This window comes from Vulpes lagopus, chromosome 5 (assembly GCF_018345385.1).
Source record: "Vulpes lagopus strain Blue_001 chromosome 5, ASM1834538v1, whole genome shotgun sequence".
In the NCBI taxonomy this organism is placed as follows: domain Eukaryota; kingdom Metazoa; phylum Chordata; class Mammalia; order Carnivora; family Canidae; genus Vulpes; species Vulpes lagopus.
Genome location: NC_054828.1, coordinates 73,729,874 through 73,757,650, shown reverse-complemented (window position 1 = coordinate 73,757,650; position 27,777 = coordinate 73,729,874). Strand labels below are relative to the sequence as shown.

Sequence of the window (27,777 nt, the reverse complement as noted above, 5' to 3'; positions counted from 1 at the left end):
TCCTGGGACAAGGTGACACATTGACCCAAGCAGGCAGGCAAAGAGCAGTCGTCCTCTATCCCATTCTCTGTGGTGTATTTGCACCCAGGACACTGAGGCATCTGCTCACACTTCACCTACCCGCAACCCGAGACAAATACAATCTAGAAATGACACAAACGGCTAACTAAGGACTTTATTTCAAACAAAAATTAAAAATAAAAAGTTGAGAACTCTTTCCCTGGGTGGGGGAAGGGATCAGGCCAAGGAACTCCCTGCAACTAGGTGGATATCCTCATCCACTGGAGGAGCGGTGATCCTTCCCTTCCCCTCCCCTGGGATGGGGAACCTCTGCAAGTGCAGGACCCTGTGCCAGAGCCCACCTGACAAGGGGAACTTGGCCTGGGCCAGTAGCCAGGAGGGGACAGAGTTGGGCAGCAGCATGGCCAAAGGCCAACCATAGGATCAAGCCTCCGGACCGAGAACCTACTCCTGCCCCCCTCCCCGCACTCCCGGAACCTAGAACAGAGTCGGATGGCCTGCAGAAAGAACCTCATGGACCCCAGCCAGAAGAAAGGCCCCAGTGCCCCTCATGTCTATCTCCTCTGTTCTCTGGAGGGCAGCAAATCCTGCAGTCTGTCAGGTGGTGACACCACCACCGCTGGGGGCAGGGGAGCCCCTGCAAGTCTGGGCCCTGCCGCTGGCTCTCCCACCCCGCCCCCTGCAAGCTCTACAGTTATCACATGATCCTCTGTATTTCTTGCCTTCCATTTCCCATGGGTGGGGTTTCCTGGTTTGGGGTTTCTCGGACAAGGGCCCTCCCAGAGAAGGTCCGCTGAATCCCCCACCACTCCGGGGCCTGAGAAGGAGAGTGTCACATGATGCCATTGGTGAGGTACTGGAAGCCGTCATAGAGTTTGGTGGTGATAGACCGCATGCTGCCATCTACCATCTGCTCCACCAGCAGCTGGAGCTGCTCCTCAGTCATGCTCATGTGGAACCGCTCTTTGAGGTTGCGGATGGTGCTGGAGCCATGGAAGCAAGGAAGCTGAGAACCTGGGGGAAGCGGTGAGGGCACATGGGGTCACGGGTGGAAAGTGGAGGGGGGAGGGGCAGTGGTAACAGCCACAGCAAGTGATACAGAGGGAGCCATGGCTATCTAAGTGCCCCTTCCCTCCCACATCAGAGTGCTCCCTGACCATGGATCCAGTTCTGCCTGGGAAGAGAAGGGGGAGTGGGAGGGTGCTGTCTTGAGCCCATCTTCATCCCACACTCCTAAGTCCCTCTAGGTGAGGGTGTGAGGGGAAAGGGCCAGCACCACATGGACCCTGGTGAGTGTGGAGGGAGCAGAGGCTCAGGACCCAGAGGGAAGGCTGGGAAGAGGGGCTGGGGAATGGGCCCTGAGCTGGGCACTTATCTGGTTGCAGGCCTCTGCCTATGCTATGTCTGACACTCACAGATGACCTGGGCCACCGTCATCACGGGGCCAGACAGGGATGCTCCCGAGCAACAGCGACAACCTGTGGGGTGGGGACGGGGATGGGGAGGAGGAGGAGACTGGCAGCTCAGCCCAAGTGTGCATGGCAGTCTTGAGGAGGGGGATGGAGACTAGGGCCCAGAAGAGCTGGGAGAGGAGAGATCCTGGACAAGAGACTCTAGGTGGCAAGGCAGTGAGGAAATGGCTCAGTAAGAGTAGATCAAGGTGAGCGGAGAGGAAATACTTTCAGCTCATGGGGAGGAGTGGGTGTTGGGGCAGAGAAAGGGGCCTGGGGACAGGGTAGTCAGTGGTCAAGGGCCAACAGGGAAGGAAATGGTGACCGGAAACACCAAGGTTGGCAAGAACAGAGCCAGAGGAACAGAAGGGAACAAAAATTTAGGGGGACAAGGGATGGGAAGACAGGGAGGGACCTGGAAGCAGGAGATGGGGCTGTTCTCTCCCAGAGGGTGGCTAAGGGGTAGTTTCTGCAGTCTGGGCTCCCACCCCACCCCCCGCCCCCATCCCTGGGACCCAGCTTGGTCAGGAGTTAGGAAGAATGTCCCAAAGGACAAACTGGCAGCAGAGCTGAAAACCTGGGACACCCCACCCCCAGTCGAAGTGGAATCCGCTTCTTGGAAGTTCCATGCCCCGGGGCTCCAACATAAGTGGAAAACCTCAAACACTATGGGCTCAGCCCTGTCCCCAGACACCTGGCCTCTTCTCAGCCCACCTTGCTGCATGATCTCCACGATCTGCACCACTTTATCCATGTGCTTCCGAGCAGCAATCAGCCCCTGCAGCATCAGCATCTTGTAGTAGTTGAACATGTCGCCATCCAGGCCCCCCATCACCTGCGAAGGGAGACTTGTGTGTGCACAGGGGCTCACAAGCCAGCCAGGACTTCCTCCATCAGGACAAACATGCCAAACTCTGTGACTTCCCCACTCTCTTATCAGCCAGGAAGCTTCCTGGGACAGCTAGCCCTGCCCTGGCTCCCTGCTATTTCTGTTCTGTTTGTCCCTAATTTGGGGGGAGCCCACAGCTCCCTCTTCCATGACAGAGAAAGAACACAGCAAGGCACCGCTCCTTCCTGACTCACGTCCACAAACTCTGTGGTCAGCTTAAAGGCTGACGTCTCAAAGCCCAGGTTTCGGGGTGAGCTGGACAGGATGAAGCCAAAGTCGATGTGGATGATGTGGCCTTCTGCATCCAGAAGGATGTTTCCATTGTGTCTGAGGAGAGGGCAGAGGAGAGAAAGAGGCAGTGGTAAGTCTGATTGAGGCGGGAGCCTCAAGCTGCAACGCCCTGACCACGTGATACCAGGTTAGGGGAGCCTCCTGACAAATTTGTTGCTGCCTACAACTCTGGGCCCCACCTCTTAGAACCTAGAACTAATCAGTGGAAAGAAGGGAATCAGAGAAGTAAACTAAGTATCTGGGGTCTGAAACTGCCATCATTAGGATTTTTTTTTTGAAATTGCAATTAACAACTTAAAACAGCTTAAGAATATCCCCATTTTCTAAAAGTCATGCTTCTAGCACCCAAAGCGATCCCCTCTGAATAGAGAACCTGGAAGGAAGCAAGGAAAGGTCTTTGTAGCTCCAGCCCATTGTCTCAGAGGCCTAGCCCCAGGCATCAGTGGGAGACCTCTAGTCAGAACCTACTTACCTGTGTGTTATTGGTAATTCCTGTCACCCCGCTGCAGAGCAGAGCCCCGCCAGAAGAGTGGGCGGAGTGGGGTTTAAGTGAATAGTGTGGGGCCTCCGAGGACTAGGCTTTAACCATATGGTAAGATCCCTTATGTAAAATATCTCTGGAGGCAATTACTAGGGGCCTGCTGCAGGAAGAAGACTTAGAGAGAGATAATTCCCAGGTCTTTGTGATTCCCACATGAATGGCCAGCAGAACGAGGAACAATTAACATGCTAAGCATGTGAGCCTGGCCCATTCAGCATAACCGACTCCCCCTCCGAGCCCCCACTCCCTACTCCATGTCAATAGAGGCTTTGTTAGGCTAAGAGCTCTGGGTCTGGAGCCACCTTCTCTAGGTTTGGCCTGACTGGCCACAATAGGGGGACAGAGGGAGAAGCAGCCCTATCTCAGTCCTTCTCCCATGAGGAAAGGATTACAAATTTACCAACACAGGCACCATCTGGGGAGCAAGAAAGGTTCTAGATGTCCTCATCCAACCTCTCGTTTCACAGGTGAGGAAACGGAGGCTCCTTGGTGCACAAGGTCTCAAAGCTACGGAGGGGCAGCTTCTCTCTGAGCTGCTGGAGTTAGCTCCTGGCTGCAAAGCCCTTCGGGGCTTGTTCTGAAGCAGGTAAGGAGACCTTGCACCTGACTCCAGTCTGGGGCCTGTCATTCACTGTTGCCACTTCTTTCCAGTGGCTGATTTCATTCACAGCTACACTACATCCATTTTTTTTTGAGTTCTTATAAAAGGTTTATCCAGCTGCCTGCCCCCTCTGCCTCTTTAAAGGGATGGACTCTAATCTTCCAAACATACTAGTTTTCTACAGGAGAGCCCAGCGGCATGACTAGCACCTGCCTCCTTGCCCTCCATTTACTCAATCTGGGGCTCAGCTCTAGGCTCTCTGGGCCCTGGGTTCAAAATCCTACCTCTTCCGGGACAGTCTAAAGCTTGCAACCAAATTTCCCATCAGCCTGCACATGCAGAGCCTCAGCAAGCTCCCCGGACCCTTATTTCCCTCACAAGGAAAAGCCTGCCTGAAAGGGTTTTTGTCTGGTTTTAATAGAAGAATGGCAGGCACTTAATAAATGTTAGATTTCTGATAAGCAGCCCTGTTAGATCTTCATGTGCTGTCATGTCACTAGAACCCCAGGAGCACCAGCCACTGCATCTTTGCCTTCTCAGGAGGCTGCCCTCTGCCCAGTGAGAGGTTTAACTCACAGGAGCATTCACGGTGCTGACCCTGAGTCACTGAAGACAGTCTAGGAAAGCAAGACCCTAGGCGGTGTAATTATCTCTGTCCAACATGCTTGCCTATATGTGAAGCTGGACCTCACAAAGGTCAGTGTGATAGCGGGAGAAATGACAGCTCTGGGCAAAACAAGAGATACTTAAAAGTTTTGAAATTCAAATATTGGAACAAGAGAGAGAGTTCAGGGCTGGGAGTTGCAACTGTACAGCCACCATGTTCCCCATACCCACCTTCTCTTTCTCTTTCTACCACTACCCTCAGGCCGGACCTCAGTACCTCTTGCTTTGTTGAAGACCTGGTTATGTCCAGCCTCACCCTCAGCGCCCTGAGGGGGGTCACTACACACAACCTGGATCTTGTCACTCCTCTGCCTGCAAAATAAAGCCCCTTGACCTCATAATGAAGGCTCTTCTGCCCTGACCTCAGCTCACCTATGATGCCACTGCCTACTACTCTGCCAGGCAGTGGGGCCCAAGCTCCCAGTACACAGTGTTGTCCCCGTGCCTCAAGTATCCTTCCCCCACAGCTTTCCCAGTCCTCATTCTCCTTTGTCCCTGACGACCCTGCTCCTTTCACAAGTCCTTTACTTCTCTGCCCCTGTACTCCCTGTTTAATGGCACACAAATGTGCTTTCATTCCACTTTTACATCTAGGCAACAGGAGGTGAAGAGTAAGTGAGAACACTCACGAAGGAACAAGGTTAGGATAAGGAGTTCACCCACCTGTCCTTCACCTGCAGTAGGTAGCAGACCAAGCAATAGCCAGCACAACTCTGTACGAAATTGCGCTGGGCACTGAGGAATGCCTCAGTGGTGTAACTGCCATGCTCCTGCAGGAAGTAATCAAGCAAGGAGAGCTGTGACTGCTTCTTCACCTGGTGAATGGATACAGCATTGACCACTGGTTCAATCATGCCACTGTCAGCAGAAATCACAAGGATCTTGTATGGCTTGATCCACAGGGGCACTCGCTCCTGTTCCCAAATGGACTGTGAGGAGACACAGATGCATGCCACTGTCATCTTTCCAAACTAGGGGAAGGGGCTAAAATCCCCTCTGTCCCCAGCCTTGGATGGTTCCCATCCTTGTGGCCTTGGATTCTAGGCCATCAAGTGAGTAAAACCCATTGATCCCACTGAGGACCAGGCAGTTGTGAAAGAAGTCCAGGGCTCAACAGGATACTGGGAGGTATGGAAGAAAAGGCACTAAGTAGGGCAGCCCCGGTGGCGCAGCGGTTTGGCGCCGCCTGCAGCCCAGGGCGTGATCCTGGAGACCCTGGATTGAGTCCCACGTCAGGCTCTCTGCATGGAGCCTGCTTCTCCCTCTGCCTGTGTCTCTGCCACTCTCTCTCTCTCTCTCTCTGTGTGTCTCTATGAATAAATAAATAAAATCTGAAAAAAAAAAAAAGGCACTAAATAGAAAGCCCCAAAAGGCAGGGAGAACAGGAAACCACAGACTCCTCACAAGCACAGAGAATGTGGGCCGTTAATCCAAATTCAAATAATAGGGAGAAGACAGGAAAGGACTTAGGTCCAGAGAAAGCCTCTTAAGAAAATGACAATATTTATAGAAAGAAGAGGATTAACAGGTGAAGTTGCTTGCAGGCGACCAATCCAAAGGTTCAAGGAATCCACATCTCAGCACACTGTAAACCAACTGCCGGGACTAAAGGACAAATCCAGTCCCCCAAGTTGAGAACATAGCAGGTGCATGTCACAAAGGGGCCACGAGGGGTCGCTGTGGAGCTAGCTGTTCCAGTGGCTGTACTTCCTGGGGAAGGAGCACCAGCTTTCATTGGACTGGGCAGGAAGCTGGTCTCCAGCAGAGTTCCCTGTGGAACACGCTGCTTAACAATCTGTGTGCTCACCTCAGCTGGGCTGAGTTCTCTTTCTTCCTTCCTCCCTCTTACCTGCAGTTGCTTCAACACCTGGAAGGCCAGGAGCTCCTGCCGAAGGTCATCCCCACACTTGACAATAACTGACAGAAGCCGCCAATTGGGGAGGTGGCCATAGGGGGAGCCTTCTCTGATCCGCCTGTGAAGAAAGAAGCAAAAGGTGTCATAGGACTAATGCCAAAAGGCTTCTGCTCAAAGTCCAAACCAAACTCCCCACAGGGCAAGGACTCAGACGCCTGGGACCCTGACAGCTTGGGAGAGGCTGGAGGACAACATATGCCACAGTGAATACCTGTGGTTGCCTCTAAGCTTTGGGAGGTGCCTAGGGACCACCCCTTCCCAACTCACCTTACTTTCTCCTGCCAGGGCTCTTTTAGAGCAACTGCAGAAGGGTCTTCCGGGTCTCGTCTGAAGGCTGTGGGGGTGTGAGCCAGCTGCTCGGAGAGCCGCCGTCTAGCAGGAAGAAACTATATCATTTGCTTGGAGGAGTTACCCCAGAGCCTCATGTCCCTGTCTAAGCTGGCATTTCCTGCACTCTTTCCTTGATTCTGGGCACACAGAGATAGAAACCTGGGCTGAGAGTTTTGCTAACCTGGTGGTTTGTAATCATGTTGCAATGCAGGTTACTAGGTCCTCCCCATTCCTCCATCCTCAACGGACCCAGACTCTGATTCAGATCAGGTGTGGCTCTGGCATCTGCATTTCCAGGAAGCTCTCCTCCCTCTCCCTTAATTCTGACAGATGTAGTCCTCAGACCTGCTCTGAGAAATGTTGCTCTAATTCCTTCCTCTGGTGCTTTCATCCCTTTGGAGTCCTCTTAAAATGTAACTTCCTTCTGTGGGAGCCCAGTAATTTCTCCACCTGTACCTTCACTGCCTCAAATTTGGTGGCCTCAGGACAAGGACAGAGAAAGGAGAGAGAAGAAGGAAAGAGGCTGACAGACAAGAAGGGGACAGAGATAGGCAGTGCCTGAGAGGGATGAGGAACTCAGGGCAGGGTGGTCTAGCCATACCGGATGTCCCCTGCTGCTATGAACACAGGCTCCTTGCTCTCCTGGCTGGTGATGCTGTCCACAGAGAACTGGGAGATGTTGTCACAGCTGTTGGTGTGCACTTCAGGGAGCTGGGAGAGCAGAGGCCACAGGTCAGAAGTGCCAAACATGGGCCTCACTTCTGTCATCTGCTCCTCCAGTAACTCTGCGTGCTTGCTGCCTCTGCATCATGATCATTCCCCACTTCTGGACTCTGCTCCAGAAAGCATGCCCTACTTGCACACCATCCTCACCAATTGGACCCCAAAGACCTGGGCACTTACACAGCCCTTACAGCAATGCTTCTCTAAGTGTGAACTACCTCCTCAGAATCACCTGGAATGCTGCTAAAATTCAGATTGCTATATCCCACCGTCCATCTGAAGTAGAATTACTGGGAACGAGATCTGGAAGCCTGAGTTTTTTAACAAGTTTTCCCCAGAAGACCCCCCAGTGTACTCAAGTTTGCGCACCACCACCATGACTGCCACAGAAAGCTGGACTTGCGGCCTTCCACTAGGAGTTCTCCATGGCTACAGCTGCATTCTCCCACATGGTCCAGGACACAGTTTCTCCCAAGTAGGCCCTCTGACCATTTCTTCAATCTCAGCCATTCAGTCTTATCTCCCCATTTCTCTCAAATACAAAACATTCTACCAGACCCCACGGCCCAGAGCAAGGCCCTTCCCTTCTCCTTCCTTCCGAGCAGATCACTTCTCAGCTCCACTTGGCACTTACTGCACACAGCCTTGTTGTATATCCTATGAACAGATTCCCATTAAACGTCTGTGTCCGATCTCCCTAACTGGACTGTAAGCTCCAGGACAGAGCATCTGTCTTTACAAAGTCAAATCTGGTTGTGTCACAGTCCTACATAAAATGAGGCTCTGGCTTTTCACAACTCCAGCACAGAGTCCAAGTTTCTTTCCACAATTGACAGGATCCTTCCTACGATCTGGCTCACGCCAACCTCTCTAGCCTCCCTTTCACTTATCACCCACACCGCACATCACAGACACACACAATGTCCCTCAGTTACTCAAATGAGCCAAGCTGTCCCGTCTTCCAGTCTCTGCACATTTGCTACTCCCTCTGCCAGGAATGTTCTGTCCAGCAAATTCCTACCCATCTTTGGGCCCCCACTGACATATTTCTTCCTCAGGAAATCACATGGTGTGTGCCCAGGCCTGAGTCTGGAATAAGTTCCACCCCCTCAGGTGCCACCATAATGCCTCGCTCTCTGCAGCACAACCTGGATCTCACATATTACAGCTACCTCCTGACTGGTCTTGTTCTTTCTCTTTTTAGGTCATAAACTCCTTGTGGGCAGGAGCCATCTTGTTTGCTAGTCCACAGCATTCTAGGCTGGCACAAAGAAGGCCCTACATTTATATTTCTTGAATGAATGAACATATGACTTATTCTCTACTTTCTTATGACAACTTTATGGAGATGTTCAATAGATATTTTAAGTTTCCCTTACTCCCTTAGGCTTAGAAATTCACCCTTTTATTTAACCTAAATTCTTTCTGCAGGAAAAAGAACTCCACCTGAATATTCCAGACTAGCACTGTTCAGAACTTTCCCCCCTCATCCCCATTAGTACCTATCTCACTTGTGTGGGCACTTGCGTCAGCCTGCCTCAGGGTGTGTTGCCTTGTCTCAAATACAATAAAAGCTCCCAGAGAATGGATACTGGGCCCCAGTACCACCTCCTGGGAACTCCCTCACCTCCACCTGCAGGTCACCTATGTCATCCACTGACCAGGCCTCATCATCGTTATCATAGTTGGGCACGGTGCTAAAGCTGCCTGCCCGCTGCTCGTGGGTGATACCACATTCGGGCAGGTTCTCCACGGACCGTGTGCTCCGAATTCGGTTCTCAGGTATCCGGGCAGGGACATTGGTGGTGTCGAAGTTTTCACATTCAAGGACTTCCACATAGATCAGGTAGGGAGCCTGGAGGGGTAGTGTGTGTGAAAACAGTAGTTGCAACTTATCTCCACCACTGTCCCCCAATCTCAACTCTGCTAACCCAGTCCTTCCAGCTGCCCACTCCTAGCTCTAACCCCCTCACCTGTCAGTCCCTTGACACTATGAATGTCACATTCAGGGTAAGAACTTGTCCTGTGAACATGCATTTCAAGAATTTGGGTGAGAGAATGCACAGGTGTTGAAAATGGTTCGGCTGAGGGGTGCCTGGGTGGTTCAACTGGTTAAGCGTCTGCCTTGGGTTCAGATCGTGATCCCGGCGTCTGGGGACCAAGCCCAACATGAGGCTCCCTGCTCAGCAGAGAGCCTGATTCTCCCTCTCCAACCTGCTTGTCCTCTCTCTGTCTCTCTCTCTGTCTCTCTCAAATAAATAAAATCTTTAAAAAAAAGTTTCAGCTGAGCTTCAAAATGTAGATGATATACTTGGGCAAAACTATCAATTACTACCTTTGAAAGGCCTAAAAGCCTACCTGGGGCTTGTCCTAAAGACAGACAAGAGACTGGGGAAAAGCCAGCTCCTGTTCTAATAAGCAGGGTTCTAATCCTCAGTGCTTCTTCTGAAGAAGAATCTGAACCATTAGTACTCATTCCAATCAACAGACAAGTTCAGCTGATTCTCTCCAACATGAGTCGGGCATTCTTGTCTCCTTCTATGATTGGAATAGGTCTTAGAAATGAGGATTTTTCAGGACATTTAGAGGCTCAGTGGTTGAGCATCTGCCTTTGGCTCAGGCATGATCCTAGAGTTCTGGGATCGAGTCCCACATCGGGCTCCCTAAAGGGAGCCTGTTTCTCCCTCTGCCTATGTCTCTGCCTCTCTCTGTGTGTGTCTCTCATGAATAAATAAATAAAATCTTAAAAAAAGAAAAGAAATGAGGATTTTTCTTTTTTTTTTTTTTTTAAACATTTTTTTTTTTTTTAATCTTTATTTATTTATGATAGTCACAGAGAGAGAGAGGGAGAGGCAGAGACACAGGCAGAGGGAGAAGCAGGCTCCATGCACCGGGAGCCTGATGTGGGATTCAATCCCGGGTCTCCAGGATCGCGCCCTGGGCCAAAGGCAGGCGCCAAACCGCTGCGCCACCCAGGGATCCCGAAATGAGGATTTTTCTATTCCCATGTCACTTTACTTGGAAAGCCTAAGAGTTATGGGAGGGCTAGGGAAGAGCTACCAAAGGGGTGGAAAGAAAACTGGAGAGCAACTCTCTCATGAGACATGGGAAGGAAGAATCAAGCTGAAAAGATCAGGCCTCTTTGGTCCAGAAAAACAAGAGCCAAGAAGGGAGACAAGAGGGCCCTCAGAATCACAACAGCACTGAGGTAAAGTCAAGATTGACACATGCACATGAGTCATGGAGTCCAGGATGTTGGTGGGGCATCCCTGGGAGTATACACAAACCTGGACAACCATGGGAGAAGAGATATGACGGGTAGGATCTGGGCCAGAGCCTACCTACCTTGTCCTTGGAGTTGAGGACAACAGCCTGGGTGTGGGGCACACGGACCACGTGGTGGTCAAAACCAGCAGTGGGCAGCCAGACTCGGGCAGGGAGCTTATGGTTGAGCAGGGAGAGCTCTGAGATCAGCCGCTGTGTTTTTTGCTCCTTGGTGGGGAGTGTGGCCAGCCGCTTGCCAATCGCCATCAGGGACTTGATGAATTCTCGTTCAGGCGCCAGTCTGACGGGCTACAGGGAGTTGTAGTAAAGTAAAAGACGGTGAAGAAACCATAGAAAAAAGTGGACCACCCACTTAGTCACTCCTGGCCATGAAGGCCAGGGATCCCAATGTCTGGAGAACCCTAGGGAAGGAGCTACCCTTTGGCACTGGTATGGAGTCTCATCACTCTACCCCTGACAACTTCAGCTGGGAATAGGTAGAAAAGCCAGCATACCCCTCCACAGGCTGATTCTTCAGGGTTAATGGGGTATGAATCTGGTGTCACTGGGAGGCACCCCTCTTCTCTTGGACCTGAGTTCCTTACAAACTGTCTCAAGGCTTTAAGATGGATGGGGCACAAGATCCAGAGAGAAGAGATGGTTATACTGGACATGTCATGCTTCACCTACCTCCAGGTCCTTGGGCTGAGTCTCCACTGAGGGGCTCTGTGAGAGCCCCATGAAGCTAGGGAGGGGTGCTCTGAGTCACTACCTCTTCTTTCAAAGAAGGATTTATTTCATTCAAATGACTTTTGTTACCTTTCATAGCATCCCTGTCCACCCACAATGTCTTAAAAGGGGTCAGTGCACATGCAGGGAATGTGAAGGGGGTGAGCAGACTTTGCATTAATGAAGGAACAATCAAAGTGGACAGAAAAAGCAGATGGAAGGAGGCAGGTACGGGGAAGTGAGTAGAAAAAGCAATAGCTCCTTTTGGCCCTTGACACAGGCCCTGCAGGTATGTCTCTTTCAGTGATCCTTCCTTGGGTTCTCTTCCCCTACGTCTCAGGGACTAGGCTTCCCTAATAGCTCTCTGATGTGAACTTGGCTCCTCAGGCTGGGCACTTCACAATGCCCAGAAAGGACAAAGTCCATCTGGGGAGTGAGGTGAGGGTGGGGGAAAAGAGGGACACAAAGAAGGGCTCTTTTCCCAGCCTAAGTCCTTCTAACATAAGGGGTACTTTATCAAAGGTAGCCACTCAGCATCCCTATCCCAGCTCCCCTCAACTAGATAAGAACAGTATTTCCTCCTCTTAGAAAAAGTAGTATTCCACTGACCACACCTTTCTCTCCCTCTGTGGGTCCTGCTTAGTTTCCTGAGAACTGAGAATTTCTACCCCCCACTCCCTCACACTGCAAAAAAAAAAAGAGCTTCTTTTGAAAGCTGGGTAGTACCAGGTCCATCTCTGCATGTGCAAAGAACCAGGGTTTATTTTTTTTTAATTTTTATTTATTTATGATAGAGAGAGAGAGAGAGAGAGAGAGAGAGAAGGGCAGAGACACAGGCAGAGGGAGAAGCAGGCTCCATGCACCGGGAGCCCGAGGTGGGATTTGACCCCGGGTCTCCAGGATCGTGCCCTGGGCCAAAGGCAGGCGCCAAACCGCTGCGCCACCCAGAGATCCCAAGAACCAGGGTTTAAAGGAACAGCCTGTGTCTCAGCCTCTCAAACTACTGGGGGCTGTCTCAGGGCCCCACATAATAATCAAACAGGGTGTCAGAACCAGAACCAACCAGGGATGCTCTGGGAGACAGGGTTAAAAAGAGACAAAGACAGGAAGATAGTAGAACTTGGGCTTCTGTGGTCCCTGGAAATATCCCAGGGGCCTCATGGAGAAAACAAAAGAAAGGAAGAGGAAATTTGGAAACACTCCTTCATTCATCCTGATCCCCCAATCCATCCACTCAGGTGGCAAATGGTCACTGACCCTCCACCCCAACCAATTCATAGTCATCTCAGATCAGAAAAGGTAGAATTCCTTTCCATCCTCAAATCAGCATTCGGGTCGGGCCCCTATGTTTCTTAGGCATGTTGGAGATGTGACCCCAGGCCTCAAGAGAGGCTCTGCCAACAGGGGAGGAGATAGGAATCATGATTGAAAGGGGATCAGCACAGAATGGAGAAAACTGGGAAGACAAATCAAAAAGAAAATGTAAAAAAATCATCCAAAACTCCCAGAGGGTCCAGCATTTCCTCTCACGTCTCTGCCCAACAACAAGGTCTGAGAGACCCTGAGGGACCAGAGGGTCAGGGGTTAGTCCAGAGGGAACAAGAAAGGAGAATGTGGATTAAGGAACCTTCTGGGCAGTGAGCTGGGAAAGGGAAGAACTCACACCTGGAAGAAAGGTGGTTGAAGCTAAAAAAGGAAACCAGCTGTGGGGAGGTAAAACTTTCCTTCAGGCCAAACCCTGTTTCCTTTTGGAGTCTGCTCCCCCAGCACAGGGCCTAGCATTTAGAACTGAATAAATATTTCATGATCTGATGGCAGAAGCCATGAGGAAAGGGTTGTGGTGGGAAGAAACAGGATCATGGGGGTTTCTGCCAAGCAATTCTTGGTTCCAATCCAGGGTAAATTCTACCTCTCTCCCAGCTGTTTGCTCTAGAGACCCAGGAACTGGTGGCTGAGTCGCACTGCATCCCAGCTACGTCTGGGAGAAGGACGGACTGAGCCTGGGCTCCGGGAATTGGTGACAAAGGGTGGGGGACTCTTCCAGACTGGGGAGGTCTGGGAGGAAGGGGCTGATCTCCCAGGAAGAAAAGACACCTTTTAACTCCAGCGTTGGCCTGGGGACTCAGAAGACCTGGGGACGGAGAGGAAATGCGGCCACCGAGGGGGGGAGGGGAGCCTGCCACCCAGTCCCAGCCTGGCCCCACTTACGGAACTGAATGAATTATCAATACTCTCGGTGCTGGAGGAGAGCTCCTGGGAAAGGGCCAGAGGGCAAGGGGAGTAGGAGGGGCAGGGAGGGAGGGGAGAGAGACAAAGGCAAAGAATTTAGCTCCACCTTGGATCATAACTGCTTCTCTTGTGTATCTCTACCTGGCTGCTTTATTGAGAGAAAGTCAACCCAGAAACACCATTTGCCCAAATTCGTGACAACTGTGGGAGACGCTGGCTCAGATCTTGAGGTCAGAAGGGTTGAAGAGACAGTGGGCCTTGGCTTTTCCCCTTTTCTCCCTGCCTGCACTGAGCTCTCCCTCTAGGACAAACCCTACAACTGGGAGCCACAGGGCAGCTAAGCTGCCTGCTTTCTCTTCACCCACTCACAGGCTCCCAACCAAATCCTTCTCCGTGGAAATCACCACAAAGGGACTGAATTTAACAAGCTGCATGGTCCCCATACAGGAAAGCTTGTATTCCTCCAGCTTCTTAGGAATGTCAGGGAGTAAGCAGAAGAGCTAAACTCTTAGTGCCAGCGGTGTCTCCTTTCCCATCAGCTTCATTATCATCCTGGGAAGGCCAGTCCCAACCTTGAACCATGTGACAGGGACACCCCCATAGCCATGAGCATGACACCTCTGGGGCTAGATGCTGCTGGGGGAAAGGATGGATAACTTTCATACCTACCAAACCTCTGCAAGCTGCCTGTCAGGCTATTTCATGCCACACTCAGTAAATTACAATTTTCGGACTTAAGTTGGGGAGCTGGTCCTAGTTGCATCCACCTGAGAAAGCTGAGCAGGCAAGCAGCAGCTGTCTAGGTCCCAGCCTAGATTTATCTAAATCTCCCCCCGCCCCATGCCTGTGTCTTACTGATGTCCGTGAGCACAACAGGGGAAAGGGCTGGTGGTAAAAGTTGCCTTCAGCAGCTCTACTGCAGCTTGTGCACGGGCCCATCCTGGGTTCTGTCCACCAAGGTCTCCCAGGGAGAAGGGGTAATATGTGTGCATAAATCTGCAGGAGGGCAGGGGCCTAGACCAAGGAGACAAAGTCCTGGGAGCTCCCAGGGCAGGAGGCAGTGGTCACCGAGCTTCTACTCTGCAATCATCATTTCAAGCATCTGCTTGATTCCATTTCATGGTTTACATTCTGTTCTAACTGGAGTCCTATGGTCAGGTCATTCCTTGAAGAATCTGAGGAGACGGGCAATTTGAGGGAGAAGGCAAGCCAAATATTCTCCCAAGGCAACTACTCCTCTGCTTTGGGTAGAGGTGGGAGGGAGAATTGAGGCATGAGGATGCCACAGCCTATTCTTAGTGGTTCAATTTCTTTCCATGAGCTGGTTGTGGAAGGAAGAGCAGGGAGCATAGCTCCACAAGCAATGCTCCAGCTGATTCTTCCACAGACAGGTCCTGTCTGACTCATTAACAGCCTTGGGGGAAGGGAGGAATATCATGACCTGCTCCTCTCTCCTACTCTAGCCTTGAGTCACTCACACTGAGTCAGCTCCAAGAGAAAAGCTGAGGCCAAGAAGCTGACATCACACCCCATCAGGCTGGAAGGCCCACTGGGGCTTCTAGTGTGACATGCAGCAGATTTCTCTGTACAAAGGTTATAGTCCTGAAAAGAAAAAGCTGATCTGCCATGAGTGCCACCACATGAGGCAGGGTGGGTGGTACCTAAACCATCTCTGCTCCCTGGGCCCCCATGCTAGGCCAAAATGTTTGCCATCCAGTTACTAATGGGAAGGAAGACTACCTGAGCAGAGTCCTCTGATTAGGCTGACAAAAACTGCTGTGAAGTGGCAGGCTTGGGGGCTGCAATGGTGAGGAGACCTTGGCTTGTAGTGGAGAGTGTGAAAGATCTGTCATTAAAAGTAAACAGCACCCTGTGTGAGATGTGGGCAGAGGATCACTGTACAGGGAGACTCCAGGCAGGAAGAGAGCTGCACAAGCAGACAGCCAGGGCCTCTCTTCTGTGCCCTCACTTTACCCTCCAGAGCTTCTCTTTAGATAATTACGTGCTTTGTTTAGGAAGCTGTAGACTTCCTCCTTATAATGCAGGAAACAGCTTTTTAAGAGAGTCACAAACTCCACCAAAAAGTGTTAGAACTGATAAATTCTGTTAAGTTTCAGTATACAAAATTGAGAGTCACACACTAAATAAGCTCTTAGATAATGTGGTCTCCACATTACAAGTTCCTAGAGGGAAGAGCCGTACTTTATCCTTCATCCTTCACTGCCTCTGGCATGGGCTGTGCACACTGTATAAGCTCATTTGTTGAGTGAATGAATGAGGGGAAAAGGAGGAGCAAGAGGAGGAAAATCTTGGTATTTGGGGAACAAAAACCTTGACAGACGTATCCTCAAACTGCCAAAGGGGCTGGGAGACCTTTGTGCCGAAGACTCCAATGCTCAGACCCCTAGATATATTCATATTTATTCTCTCACTTCTGTTCTCATGTTTCCTAAGAATGCACTATGGATTCAGGTGTCTCATTCTGCCAGCATCAGATAACCTAGGAATACCTAGGGATCTGATACCTCCTTCTTTTCCTGGATCTAAAAATCCATGATAAGGAGCCAGGATGGGAAGAATGGCAGCCAGAGAAGCCACCCCAGAGGATTTAAGCGCTCAGAGAATACCTGTGTCTCAGAGTCACCCACAGTCCCATCCTGGGAAGTAGTTAGATCCAAAGAAGAGGGACCAAGAACCAGCACAAGGTAGCTTGAAGGCCTCAGCTTTTCTGGTCCTAAGACAGGACTACCCAATACAAATAGAGAAAAACCATGCCTGGCAGGAGGTACCAAGGGGCTCACTTACAAGTTGCTCATGCACATACTGCTATGGGCTTGACCCCAAGAGAAGAACTCCCAAACACTCCAGGACCTTAGTCCCACCAGCTCTGGATGATTCTTCTTATTCTGCAACAAGCTCCCTTCATGACTTTGAACTTAACTTCCCTGCCAAGCTCAACCAGAAAAGAAAATGGTCCATTCTGGTTCTGAGAACAGTTGGGGTCTTCTGCCTGTGCATGGAACTGTAGAAACCTAGATGGCGAGAGCCTAGGCCATTCTTCCCCAAGTGGACTCTAACAGCTGAGGGTCTGGGAAAGCAGATGCTAAGAACTAAGCAAGAAGGCTCAGCTGGATGATTAGGAGCACTGGCTGTGATCTGAGGCCTAGCTGAGAGACCCTGGGCAAATTACCGCACCTCTCTCTAAGCCTGTCTCCTCAATGGTAAAATAATCCCTGTCTCTTAGGATTATTGAGGATGAGACGCAAAGTACTTGGCATGCTGCTTGGCACATGAAAAGTGCCCAATGTTACCTCTTTTGGCTTCGCTATTATAACAAAATCTCAAATTTCCAGAAAGCAGGCTCTGTCGTCTCCCACCCTCCTGCCTTTTCCCTTCCCTAGGCACTCTGATTGAAAGCAGCTAAAAAGAAGTCCCATTTGTATCAAAATCGTGGGTGGGGCGATGCCAGCACCATGGCTATATGCATTTTCCAACAAGTGCAAATTCCTTGTTCTTTTCTCCCTTCTTTTCTAGGCTGGGCTGGCGGCCAGGATGAAAGCCAGGCCAGCGGTGTGTGTGTGGGGGGGGGGGGGGGGGGTACTAGGGCATAACTGTCTGGCTGGGACGCTAGGTCACTGACACTTGGTTGTCCATGGAAACTCCCCAAGCTATCTATCCAGACATGGAATTGAAGGTGAGCATAACCTACTGATGTGCTTCTCTCTTCCCTGCTCTGGAAACCCCTAACTGCCCCTGCAGGCTTCTCTTCTTTCTAGCCTCCAGGTCTCTGACTAGACTCTAGGCATGCTCAAGATTTACTCTATACCAAGACTGCTTCCCTCTTCCCTTTGTGCTTCTCCCAAATGCTAAGACATCCCTTCCCCTGAAGAAAGACAGGCACAAGGGCATTCTGCAGGTGCCTCAGTGATGGGGAATGAACCTGACTCTTAAGTCAACAAAAAGCAGGCTCTTTGGGGGGTGAGGCAGATGGGTTATGAAGAAGAGAGATCAGGAGAATGAAGCCGAGGCTCTGTTTAATACTCCTGCTCCCAGCACATACACCATTCCTTTTACTCCCTGACGGCTGCCACTCTGAGAGGTTCTGGTAGATACCCCAGGTCTCAAGTCAGGGTAGGGAGGGCTCTGCCACAGTTCCTACTAAGTAAATAGTTAATGGAATGGCAGTGAAGTTGACTAAAAACAAGTGGACAGAGTCAGGAGTGTCAGCTTTGCTATTAACTATGTGACCTAAGGCAAGGCACTGCTATCTCTCTAGGTCTTAGAGTTCTTCCTTTGTAAAATGAAGCAGTTGGAATACAGGAGTTCTAAGGTCTTTTTCCACTCTGACATCCCATGCTTTAATCAGTGAAATGAAACAGAGGGAAGGAGAGAAAAGGACAGAGGAGCTGTATGTCAGACATCCTGTCTCCATGCTGTCTTGCCCTGCTGCCCCTCCCAGGCATTTTACCTCATCCTCATTTTCCACTTTAGGGTTGCTGGCTGTTCGTTTCAGGTTGCTGCTGAGACTTATGCTGGCGGTGGCATCGGACTTAGAGCGCTGGTGAGTCCTCTTAGAGGGAGACAGCCCCATGTCAGGGGCTGGACTCGAGGGCAGCTCCCTCTTCCGGTGAGCTGGCTTCAGCTCATCTGAGAGGATCAGCTTCCGGAGCTTGGTCCCACGGGAGTGTCGCTGAGTGGAAATGTGCATGTCTGAAGAGTAGGCCCCCAGTAACAGGGCGCACTGGAGGGAAAAGTTAATGCTCTGGCGGCAACGATGGACTATGTAGGGCTTGATGGCGTCACCCACGTCCTCATCCATGTGGATGTACATGTTAAGCAACTGGGGCAGATAGAAATCCACATCCTCGTTGCGAAAGCAGAAGAGCCGGTTGCCGATGTAGGCTTGTACTCCAGGCTCCTTGGAGTTGTACAGGTATGAAATAGCCATGGAGATGTCAAATAGTTTTGACTCAAATAGCCTCAGCAGCCAGGACTGTTTGGCGGAGTTGTTCTGCCGCCGCCTCCTTGCTCCCTTGGCTGTGCCCGAGGCCACAGTGGCCCCCATTTCATCTTCCTCCTCCCTTATCTGGGTAGGTGGATCATCCAGGCAACGGATCGCACTGTCCGGAACATCCCCATTGACCAGCTCCAGGGAGGTGTCTGTGCTAGATATGGCCACGCCTCCATGCAAAAGCTTGACTTGCTCCAGCACCTCCTGGCAGGCCTTCTGGGCCACCTCACGGTCAATCACTGACAGTTCCCCAACCCCCTCTGTGATGACGCCTAGCAAGGAACCCCCATTATTCCCTGGCAGGCCAGTAGTGGGCTCAGAAGTTGGCTTCAGGGGGGCAGGTTCCACCACCATGTCTCCCATGGCCACAGCCAGACTTCGAGCTTCCAAGCTACAGGAGGAAGGAGGGAGAAAGGAACAGAAAGGGAAACACACACACACACTGGTTAGTGGTGCCATCCTCAGGTCTTTCTTTCATCCACCATGAAATCTTCCCAAGCCTCTCCTTTCTTTTGTCTTCCTGGACTCCTTCAAAATCAGATGAAAAGTCATCTCCCAGGAAGCCTTCCCTGACTACCTCCACTGCTGATCCCATTACTCTTCCTTCCTTCTGCACTTAGCTACTCAGCTAAGCCTCTGTTCCTATCTTGTATCTGCGAAATGCTGCTTTATATGTTATCATTATACAGGTTTACAAATTCTTCAGGTAGACTGGGAAGCAATTTTGGTCTTATTCCCTTGTCCCTAACTCTTCAAATGCTTTTCTATCTTTGTGCTCTTCTTGTGTCTCCCTTGACATGCCTGCCAATAACCTCTTTTCTTCATTAAATTGTATTGCCTTACTCATATAACACTCTGTACACAGGTCCTAAGCATTTCACCTCAATTTAGTATCAAAGCCTTTTTTTTTTAAGTTTTTTTTTTTTAAGATTTTATTTATCATTCATGAGAGACACACAGAGAGAGAGAGAGAGAGAGAGAGAGAGAGAGAGAGATAGGCAAAGGGAGACGTAGGCTCCATGCAGGGAGCCTGATGTGAGACTAGATCCCAGAACCCCAGGATCACACCCTGGGCAGAAGGCAGGCACTAAACCTCTGAGCCATCCAGGTGTCCCTAAGTTTTATTTTTATTTAAGTAATCTCTACACCCAATGTGGGGCTCCAACTGAAGACTCTGAGATCAAGAGTCGCACACTCTTCTGACTGAGCCGGTCAAACGCCCCTAGTATCAAAGTCCTGATGTGTTTTTCTAGTCACAGATACTCTCTTACCTTCCTTTCAGACTCAGAGGTCCGAAGGAATAAGGGCCAGCAAATACCATCAAGGCTTCACTTAGAAAAAAACAGCTCTAAAATAATCATCAATCCTGCTGAAGTGTGCCATTTCTCTGCTTGTGTGCCTTCATGACATCATTCCCTTTTTCTCTAGTGCCACAGCAGCTGAAGTATTGTGGAGAAACTCCTGAACTTAGGAGTCAAACAGGCTGGGATTCAAGACCCTGGATCTGCCATTATGAGGTATATGAACTTACACAAACCATATATCTTCTGAGTTTCAGATTCCTCAACCACAAAATGGGAAAAACATATTTACTTCTCATTGTTGCTGTGGAAAAACTTCATGAGTGTAAAAAAATCTAGCACAGTCCCTGGCATACAGTAGTACTCAATAACTATTAGCTGAATCCTAATCACCTAACAATTTAGTAAACGGTGTGTGTGCATGAGTGTGTGTGTGCACACACATATATTGTTTATAAGTAAAGTGGATTAGAGCTATATTCATTGTCTGAGAATCTCCTAAAACATTTTTGACAGCTATCTCTTACCCTAACACGACTTTCTCCATTATCATACAGAGAGCCCAGGAACTGGAAAGCCTGGGAGAAGGCAAAAAGAATTCAGCTAGAACTCATGGGACTGTAACATCCAAAGAACAAGGAGGAACAGGAGTCACATCAAGAATCCCTCTCTGGAGTGAGAGAATATTTGCTGACAAAAGCCACTGCCCTCCTAGAACAATTCTTCAGAGCCTCACCAAATCAGAATAGATTAGAATAGTATGTAGCAGAAGGAAATTTCAAAGCAAAGACTGGGAGAGGCACATTGTTAATGTCAGATCAACCCAGCTCCAGAGTCTGACTGTAGCCAACAATGGCCTCAGAGGCCACTCTACAAAAACACAAATTAGAGTGAGTCTAAGGGATGCCTGGGTGGCTCAGCGGTTGAGCACCTGCCTTTGGCTCAGGGCATGATCCTGGGGTCCCAGTATCGAGTCCCACCTCGGGCTCCCTGCATGGAGCCTGCTTCTTTCTCTGCCTATGTCTCTGCCTCTCTCTGTGTGTGTCTCTCATGAATAAATAAATAAAATCTTTTTTTTTTTAAAGTGAGTCTAAGATAAACTCAAAGAGCATGAGCAAGAGGAAAGCAGAATCTTTTTTTTTTTTTTAATTTATTTATTTATGATAGTCACAGAGAGAGAGAGAGAGGCAGAGACACAGGCAGAGGGAGAAGCAGGCTCCATGCACCGGGAGCCCGATGTGGGATTCGATCCCGGGTCGCCAGGATTGCGCCCTGGGCCAAAGGCAGGCGCCAAACTGCTGTGCCACCCAGGGATCCCTGAGGAAAGCAGAATCTACTGTAGTACTGATGTGCAGGTAATTTCCAACTATTAGTGACATCGCCTTTGATGCTAGTGAATCTGGGTGCATGTAACTTTGGTAGGAGGCTTGAGATACAAATTCTCTAATCACTCTGGAAAGCCTCATTTTCCACCACCACCCTTTCAGTGCCTCTTCTTGCACCTCTGAAATGTTAAGAATCAAAGTTACTCTGCTTTGCCCAATACTATATAGCCTAGCTCCCTGCCTCCCAGCAGTCACCACTAAAGTCTCACAGGAAGACAGATGGAAAACTCTTCGGTTCTCAGAGATCACCAAAAAAGGGCTACTTCAGTTTATCTTTCTCCCAACTCTGTCAAACGAGAAGTTCCTATCACTGAATTTCTCTGATGCAGCTTGAACTTGGTATCAATAAAAATTTGGGAACTCGTTCATCATGCTCTCTCCTAAAATTAGGCAGCGCCCTCTGAGCAGTAGAACCAGCATAGCTGCCTATGTGGATCTGTCTCTACTCGCAACTTCATGTTACACAGAAATAATAAGAAAGCTTTAATCACTCCTTGCCACACCTTTGCAGGGCACTCCGCGCAGCAGAGGGTCATTCTAATTCAACTAAGACCACCACCTTTTAGGTCTGCTGAAAAACTCACATGATAGTCTCGATCAATTTATACAACCAACTTTTATTTCTGCATCTCTCTATGCTTGACAAACCTTTCCCCTTTCCTCTACTCCAGAGACTTCTAAGTTATCAAAAGCTCCTGAAATCTACTTTTCAAAACTTCCAAGGGATATAAAGACATAAAGACATCCTTCCTACATATAGCACCTCAGTCCTCACTAGGATATGCAGCAGATGCACCAAGTGATCACAATTGGGATTATTACTAGCACCAGGAGGGGAGGAAAGGATGTATGTATGTATGTATGTATGTATGTATTTAATCCCAGGGCTCAGCCAGTAATCCCGAATCACAGTACTCAGGGGAGTTCTCCACTGACCAGATCTTCCATCTGACAGTCTTTATTCCCCCAGGGAACCAGATGATGTCAAGAGATGCAGGAAAACTGGACTCCTCTCCAGTAGCTCTGCCACTAGAAACTACTAAACTGGAGCTGGACCTCCCTTGCCTCTCTGAGCCTCAAGGACTGCCTGCATCTGAAGCAGGTTGAGTTGCCAATTTAGACAATAAGAAATGGAAATGGGATTGGTAAGTAAGCTTTGTTAAGTAACCATTCTAAAGAAAGAGAGAAAAAAGGAACAGGGTGTATTCATCATCCTTCCCCTTTGGAAGAAAATCTAAATCTTTAATATCAAATGGCTTGTACGCTCTCAAGAACGTTTAAACAACAGAGGCTCCGTATTTCACACTGGGAACCTAAACTGGCCTTCAAACTAGATGACAAAGGGAACCGAAGAGCCCCCCCCCCCCCCCCCCCCCCCCCCCCCCCCCCCCCCCCCGCCCCGGCCAACAGCCAACCAGCTGGCTACTAGGCACTGGGGTGGAAGTAGAGGAACATTAACAACTGATTGGGCTCCACAGCTAACTGCACAATGTAGGGAATCCTCCTCTGAGTGTCAAGAGGCTGTTCAGGGCTATAGAGGACAGAGAGGGTGTACATACATGTTTTCTGTATGACCTAGCATTTAAGTAAATGTCTGTAAAAACTCGAGGGGGAGGGGATGTTTAACCTGGTTTCCCACTTCTGATCACCTCAAAAGATTCCATGCAAACAACCCTCCAATCCAGTACTGGTCTCCATTAAATGACTTCCTGGATTGGTCTCAGCCAGGACAGGACAGGAAAAAGCCCCAAATCAATCCCCTCACCCAGTTAATGACCATTCCCTTCTTAGGGGGACTAGAAAAATATGGATTGATTTAGACCAATTCTCATGTTTTTACATGTTCCTGTATTTTCACAGAATTGTCTTAAGAGATCATCTGATTTCCAAGCAGGTAGGCAAGTTCAATTTTCCCCCTCAGAGATGGATCATGTGAGTTGGAAAAAAGGGTAGTGAAGCCACTATCTTCATCCTACAAGGTGGGTCGTTAAGAGAGACTGTTATAAATTCATGGAAAAAGACAGGAAAGTTCACATATGCTATTTACAATTACACAGGCTTCTAATTAATAAAAATGACAATTATATAAACAAAAAGTGTAAACCCTCTAAAGTTCAATCCTCTTTTGTAACAATTAATAAATCAAGAAAGAGGCACAAGCATTTTATCTAGTGCTATGATGATAACCTTCAGAAATAAACACAGATAATTAAGATGCCAACTCTAAAGGAGCAGGAGTGGGATGAATGGAAAGGGACTATAGATTTCATCATAAACTCTTAAGTACCATCAGATTTATTACCAAATGCATGTTTGCCTTTGATAATATTTTTTTAAAATTTTTATTTATGGGCAGCCCCGGTGGCTCAAAGGTTTGGCGCTGCCTTCAGCCCAGGGCCTGATCCTGGAGACCCGGGATCAAGATCCTCGTCGGGCTCCCTGCATGGAGCCTGCTTCTCCCTCTGCCTGTGTCTTTGCTTCTCTCTTTCTCATGAATGAATAAATAAAATCTTTAAAAATAAAATAAGATAAAATAAAATTTTTATTTATTTGAGAGAGAGTGAGCGAGAGAGCACAAGCGGGGGTGGGGGAGGGGGGAGAGGTAGGAACAGACTCCCCGCAGAGCAGGGAGCCCGATGTGGGGCTCTGTGGGGCTCGATCCCAGGACCCTAGGATCATGACCTGAGCTGAAGGTAGACGCTTAACCCACTGAGCCACCTAGGTGCCCCAATAATTTTTTTTTAAGATTTTTTTTAAGTAATCTCTACACTCAATGTGGGGGCTTGAACTTACAAACCAGAGATCAAGAGTTGTGTACTCCACCAACTGAGGCAGCCAGGCACCCCACCTTTGATAATAATTTTTAAAAAGAAACTGCTCTTTCAGAGAAACTCCGCATCCACCCTAGCTGCCTGTTCTGCGTATCTTAAAAGTCTATCTCAAACCTTTCTTTCAGTAGGGCTCAGCTCATATTCCCCCCTTGACCTCAATGGACAAGGTAGAGATTACTATTTTTTCCTTGTAAAAACTCAGGGTCAAAAGTGAAGTAGGCTCATTCATGTAAATGTTTCTCCAAAGCCCCAGTGGGGGGACTGGCATCAGGGAGGAGGGCATTCTCAAGCCAGCAGCAGAAAGGTAGGGAAGGCAGTGATCTCGGGGTAGTTAAGTCAATATTGAATCATGCTGAGAAGTCTCTATGCAGGGCCATGGGAGCTGGTATAAGCAGATTCCAGTCAGACAGCCCAAGCCAGCTCTGGGAGCCCCTGCTGAAACAGACAGATGGCAAAGAAAGTAACCTGTGCACTCACCTCTCTCTGAACTGTTTCTCCCTGCTGCAAGCCCCAAATGTGCTCGGACTAGGCCCTCTCTTGTCTCATGCCAATTAATGAAAGGATCCTCCCAAACTTCTTCCCCAAATCAAAGAATCTCGATTTGCTGCTTTGGATGGCGATCAGCAAACATGTTCTCATGCAACGTGGACCCAGCTCTGAGAATGAAGCAGGGAAACTGGGGGAAATATGATTTCTCTTTGGGAGTGTTTCCAAGGAGTAAAACTATCCCTAAAAAGGAGGATGAGGAGACTGCACACCAGCTAACAAACGAAGAGGGAGACAAGGGAGAAGTGGGAAGAGGAAGTGTGATTACTTCCAAAAAGACCGAGAGTTGGAAGATAAACGGAACTTCACATGCCCTCTTCACTAGCATTGACCAAGAGAGACATACCATACAAGGGAGCAACTAGTTTCCTGAGTCCCACCTCACTCCAAGTACTCTTTTCCAGCCATCTTCCTCAGAGAGCTTTCCCACAAACACACTTTCTACCTATAGAATCTGGAGTTACGGATCAAGTCCAAGAGGAACAGCACAAGTGGTCAGCAACTACATGTAGTGGGGGAAACAAGCAAGGCAAAGGAAGCAGGCCTGGAGCTTGTCTTTCAAAAGAAATGGAAAGCTGTACCAAATGGTACAGCGATAGCTGTCAACTAGAAAGTCCCAATAGAGAGATCATAATGAAGATAAACTCTCAGGTCAGCTATACCACTAAGAAATGCCTTTTGCTGAGAAACCCAGAATGTTTCATAAACAAATAAACCAAGTCTAATTTTGCCTCCAACCCACATCCTACAAGTAGCCTATTACTGCACTGATGCCCACAGAGGAGGCCGTTCTCCCAAAAAGTTCACTATAGAGGTCAAGTGAGGAAGTCACTTGTTCACATGTTGAACCCAGGAGTCCTGATTCTGCATGTACAAACTCTTTCTAATGTCTCATGTTCCTTTTCCCAGTTACCTCCAACTCCACCCTAGGCCTAAGCCCTTATGGAATTAACCGAAACTATTCCAGTAAGCCACAGACAATAAATGGACTCCTTCTGGATTTGGACAGGAGCGGGAAGACACTCTACTCTGTGATTCCTTAAAGACAAGTGTAATATTAAGTAATCCAAAACAATTTCTCACAATCTCATACAGTTTCCATGCAGGCCTGTTCATCCCTTCTAGTGGCTGATCCTGGGTAGTCAACAAAGTGTAAGCTAATAGGAACTTTTTCAAAACTTGCTGCATCCTTCAAAACACGCTTCTGTCCAGAAAAGCCTGAGTGAGACAGCTAAGGCTCCCCCCAACTCCTCCCAACACATTTTCTTCTTAGGTCAAGGTTTAGCTGATCCTGAAATAATATGGTATGTAGAGATAAAAAAAAAATGTAACAGAGAACACATAGAGACCACAGGAGAAACAGAACCAAGGGTCACAAGGATCAGCAAAATCCTTGAAACTGGAGGGAGAAAGTGTCAGAGATGGAATTCCTGAATGGGAAGGGACGCTGTCAGATCTCTTCTATAGGAACAAATCTCTAGCGGCTGGGGTATTTGAGGAGGGCTTGGTAAAGGGACGTTAAAGAAAGTTGCAGGGATCATAAATCTTCATTCTAAAGAAGGGTAAGGATTAAGGTCAAAGTACAATGCAAACGGTACTTTGGGAATGACGACGAGGGCCCGAGATTCCTTAAGGGGAGGGGAACAGGCAATTCTTGGAAGCCAGGAGCTGGGTGGGTGGCGGTGAGGTAATGGAATCAGAAACAGATGAATAGAGGGCCACAGAGAAGAGAGAGCTCAGGGAAATGGGAACCCAATGCTGCGGTGGCAGGGAGACAGCGGACGAAAGGGGCAAAAGAGGAAAAGGGATGAAGGCGGAGGCTGTGGGGAAGATTTGGGGCAGGAACACATGAAGAGGAAGGACAAACGAGGATGGCCATTACAAGAGGTACCCTGATGGGAAAAGGGCTCATGACTTCGGAGAAAATAATTCGGGACGGAGGCAACAGGGATAAGGGTGTGTGTGTGGAGGAAGGGGGATCCCCGGGGCAGAGGGAGGAGCTAAACAGAGGAGGAAGCCAAAAAAGCAGCGAAGGACCCCAGACTCGAGGGGAAAGGGTGGAAAAGGCACCCAGGGTCCAGTTGCCACCGGGAGGGCAGTTTTGTAGTCCAACCCAGGTGTGGGGGCGGGGGGAGGCTGTGCGGGACGGGGTGGGAGCGGGACCCCCCACTCACAGGGGCAGGGAGCTCAGGCACGGGAGTCGCTTACCTCCGAGACCCCAGCGGAGGGGTGCGGGCGGTCGGGGTCGGGCTGCCGACACCGCCGCCTCAGCAGCTGCGGCCGCTCCCGGGTTCCATTGGCCGCCTGCGCTTCCCTGACAGCGGCCGCGGCGGCTGAGCCAGGCCCCGGCTTAGGGGCTGCCCTCGGCGCCGCCTGAGGGGGCCTTCGCGCTGCCTGGACAGGTTCCACCCGGCCGCACAGCCTCCTCTCCTCCCTCTTGCAAAAGCAAGACCAAAAAAAAAAAAAAAAGTGCCAGTAGGCCTCAGTTCTTCTTGTGAGTCCCAGTAGTCCTTCTTAGGGTATGCCTTCCTGCTTCTCCGACGCTCAGGATCCTACCAATCCCATAGCAATCTAAGGAATCGGGTGAGCTGCCCGGAACATGCCTGTTCAGAAATAGAAAAGGGGGCGGGGAAGACGCATTGGGAAGAGGGGAGGGAGGAGAGGATGAAGGGAGGAGCCTACGGGTGGGAGGAGGGGCCAATCTTCCGGAGGCTAGGAAACCGGGATAGTAGTAGGATCTACCGGATGAGGGTCGGGGTTCCTGGCCTCAAGCGGAGAGCGGCCGGCCAGTTGGCGGGTCCGGGTGCCCTGTTGGGAAAGAAGTATAGACACATTGGGTACTTCCAGAAGTACCTGAACATGCAAATTATATGCGAATAAGTCCGTTTGTGTGAGCAACTGAGTTACCGGAACTGCTATCAGTGGCTCTCCCCTACTCCACCAGACTCAGTAAATTAGGCCGTGGGATGGACGCAGGGGGCCCAGCGGGGACTGGAGAGAGAAGAGGCGGGTGGGGAAGACAGTCACCCTAGCCACCCTTTTCCTATTCATCT

At 49.6% G+C, this 27,777-nt stretch overlaps 1 protein-coding gene across 4 annotated transcripts; it reads right to left on the bottom strand.

The window, feature by feature from the left end:
• Nucleotides 1-161: 161 nt before the first annotated feature.
• On the bottom strand, nt 162-27,335 carry PI4KB (phosphatidylinositol 4-kinase beta). 4 transcript variants are annotated; one of them, XM_041755152.1, is made up of 12 exons: nt 26,933-27,335; nt 18,119-19,052; nt 13,630-13,674; nt 10,774-11,001; nt 9,056-9,283; nt 7,307-7,416; nt 6,643-6,747; nt 6,310-6,433; nt 5,124-5,389; nt 2,556-2,688; nt 2,187-2,307; nt 162-1,035 (listed from the first exon to the last, which is right to left on the bottom strand). In XM_041755152.1, the coding sequence occupies exons 2-12, from the start codon at nt 19,022-19,024 to the stop codon at nt 854-856; spliced, it is 2,448 nt and encodes an 815-aa protein (XP_041611086.1). In that variant the 5' UTR covers nt 19,025-19,052; nt 26,933-27,335; the 3' UTR covers nt 162-853. The 4 variants fall into 4 exon arrangements, with proteins under 4 accessions (XP_041611086.1, XP_041611087.1, XP_041611090.1 ...); XM_041755153.1 differs by lacking the exon at nt 13,630-13,674 and having other exon boundaries at nt 26,933-27,334; XM_041755156.1 differs by lacking the exon at nt 18,119-19,052 and having other exon boundaries at nt 26,933-27,330.
• Nucleotides 27,336-27,777: the final 442 nt, after the last annotated feature.